Genomic DNA, 2,433 nt, shown 5'->3' on the forward strand with positions numbered 1-2,433 from the left:
TGTTATAGCTGGCTACACTACAATGGCCAATTTTTCTGGACTATGATCAATATGCAAAGTTTACTATTATTTATTAAAAATGCATTTCATTTTCCTTATCAGAAGAATTGTAATCATCCTTAATGTTGACTTGGCTAGTGCGGATGAATAAAATGGACCTTCACAATCAAATTGCTTTCTGTACCAAAATTGGTTAGATCAATTATCATACTTTATTATGTCTACAAACAAATTAGAAAAACCAAAATCATTTTCCAATTATGACATAATTTTATTTTGCCCTATAGCTCTTGCTGGGCTTTGTTTCAAGTGATATTTGAAGCATTAATTTGCATCATCTTCAAGACCTAAAATAATAATAATATTTTCCTCTCTGTCTTAATTAACTTTTGATCGCCACTTTTCTATATGTGAACGGTTCATTTTACTTCTCTGACTTACTTTAATAAATCTTACAATTAAATTCTTCTACAACATGCATCCTATCATGCCATTAATTCGTAGTGTGCTCTAATCTAGAACAACAAAGTAAAACAACATTACAAATAAGTTATAAAATAATTTTATTACCATCCTTTGGTTCTTCTATTTTACATTAGATGTATTTGATCATATAAAGTCGTCCCAACTAACCTATCATCAAATTAAAATAACTTACTAAAATATAAACCAAATATCCTGACAAGACCTCACATTCTCTACAACTCACATTCTTGACAATAGCATTAGAAATCAAAGAGAAGACAATTGTTGAGAAGGGCCATTGAATCCCAAATTCCCTGGAGAATCGGAAATGGCATAGGCGGGAGGATCATTTTTGCATGGTTGCATACCCAGGCGCTGCCATGGCGTGACCCATTCCCTGTTGTTGACCGGGACCTCTCCAACCTGAAACAAATGCCATACAATAAAAATCAAGGCCAGAACCAGTTGGACGGTAATCAAAGTTAAAACCCAGTCATAGAAATGAAATATTACCGAGAGCAGGATCGAATCCTCTGTGTTTGAGTTCTCGATACTCCTGACACAGGGCACATGAATCGCAAAAGCAATGGACCAGACAATCCGTGCAGGGGCTCTCCGCCAAGTTAAATTTTGCCCTCATCTTGTTCCGGTACACGCACGCGTAACAACACGCACAGCCCGTAAAATAGCAGAGTGCAGCGTATACTCCTCCGCTCAATGCACATGCTGCATCAATTTCAACCATTCAGCCCCCTTCCATACAACAATTAGCATATAAATTGAATGAATACAGTTAGTTTACGGAGGGGGTTCTTACCCGGAGAACCCTCGTCAACAATCTCCGCTATTTGCCCAAAAGTGATGCAGGGGCAAAAGAACGTGAGGCAACCTGCAATCGCACAAAACATTTTCATTATTATAACTTGAAAGGTGCATGATGATATAAGAGAGGGGAAGAAAAAGAAGGTGGTGCATACAGTTGGAAGGATCTTCGGTGCAGCCACAGAGACCAGAGGACCATTCTTTGGAATGTGGAAGGCCGCCTTGTTGGGGATAGGAATGAGTTGGCGGCTGCAGATGTTGTTGGGGAGCAGAGGGATTTTGGAATGAAGGCGGCTGCGGAACTTCATGCTCGGCCTTTGTGGGATACATCTCTCTTCCTCTTCCTCTTCCTCTTCTTCAACTGATTCAAATCCTGCAGGGCAGAGGGTCTTTTAGGCAATCTTTATTTGTCGCTGCAGAGTATTGATTGTAGGCCTCTAGGGCGGGGGACCTATTTAACATGTAGAGAATTTGAATGCCCTTTCTACTATTGAAATCTGGAGGCGTTGGATGAGCTTCCCTATGCGTTTGAACGAGTTATGACGTCTTGACGCGTAGATTTACACAAGAAGAGTTTTGAGCCAAATACAATTTAGTCACTAAACATTGACCTGCTCTGTTTGTTTCCGCGTGCGTGTCTTTTAGTAATTGTGAATGTGAAGGAATGGATTGTTCATTCCTTCAAACAAAATATCACACCTTGAATCTAGACTCGGAACCGCCAACAGAGAGAAGACACTTAATTTTACTGATGCCAACTCATACCAACATTAACTCACGTTAATACGAGTCTCTTTCTTTCTCTATAAAATCGATACGTCGGACAAAATCGTCGTGGAAAATGTCGCACAAATCTCTCGGAGATTTTCGTTCGAAATGCCAACGAAATGCGGTGGAGGGGGTTGTACGGTTGCACAATGCTTACCCTCAGCCTTTGGCCGTCTAGGTCATATACTCTGGCTATGAAAAAGAAATAATTCAATTTGTAATTTTCTCTTATTTATTTTTTTAATTAGTATTTTGTTGATAGACTAAATATTATTGTTCTTGAGTTTTCATTAACGTGTTATTGGAAAACTCTCTTTCCATCAATTATAATTCAATATTTCTATTTTTTAAGTTTTCATAAAGTAAATTTCAATGTGT

The 2,433-nt window shown here is 38.5% G+C and overlaps 1 protein-coding gene across 1 annotated transcript; it reads right to left on the bottom strand.

Annotated features, from left to right (window-relative positions):
* Nucleotides 1–546: 546 nt before the first annotated feature.
* LOC149535225 (protein PLANT CADMIUM RESISTANCE 2-like) lies at nucleotides 547–1,737 on the bottom strand. The gene is made up of 4 exons (XM_089803710.1): nucleotides 1,443–1,737; nucleotides 1,283–1,354; nucleotides 979–1,191; nucleotides 547–888 (listed from the first exon to the last, which is right to left on the bottom strand). Exons 1-4 carry the CDS (start codon nucleotides 1,615–1,617, stop codon nucleotides 812–814), a joined length of 537 nt encoding a protein of 178 aa, XP_089659836.1. The 5' UTR covers nucleotides 1,618–1,737; the 3' UTR covers nucleotides 547–811.
* Between the last annotated feature and the right edge of the window lie 696 nt (nucleotides 1,738–2,433).

Source organism: Cupressus sempervirens, chromosome 10 (assembly GCF_028749045.1).
Source record: "Cupressus sempervirens isolate cs-2001-9-10 chromosome 10, ASM2874904v1, whole genome shotgun sequence".
Taxonomy (NCBI): domain Eukaryota; kingdom Viridiplantae; phylum Streptophyta; class Pinopsida; order Cupressales; family Cupressaceae; genus Cupressus; species Cupressus sempervirens.

Coding starts and splice junctions, on each gene's coding strand:
- LOC149535225 (XM_089803710.1), bottom strand. CDS start 1,617: ATGTATCCCACAAAGGCCGAGCATGAAGTTCCGCAGCCGCCTTCATTC. Junction 1,355..1,442: donor CACCGAAGATCCTTCCAACT/GTATGCACCACC, acceptor GTGCGATTGCAG/GTTGCCTCACGTTCTTTTGC. Junction 889..978: donor AGGATTCGATCCTGCTCTCG/GTAATATTTCAT, acceptor CATTTGTTTCAG/GTTGGAGAGGTCCCGGTCAA.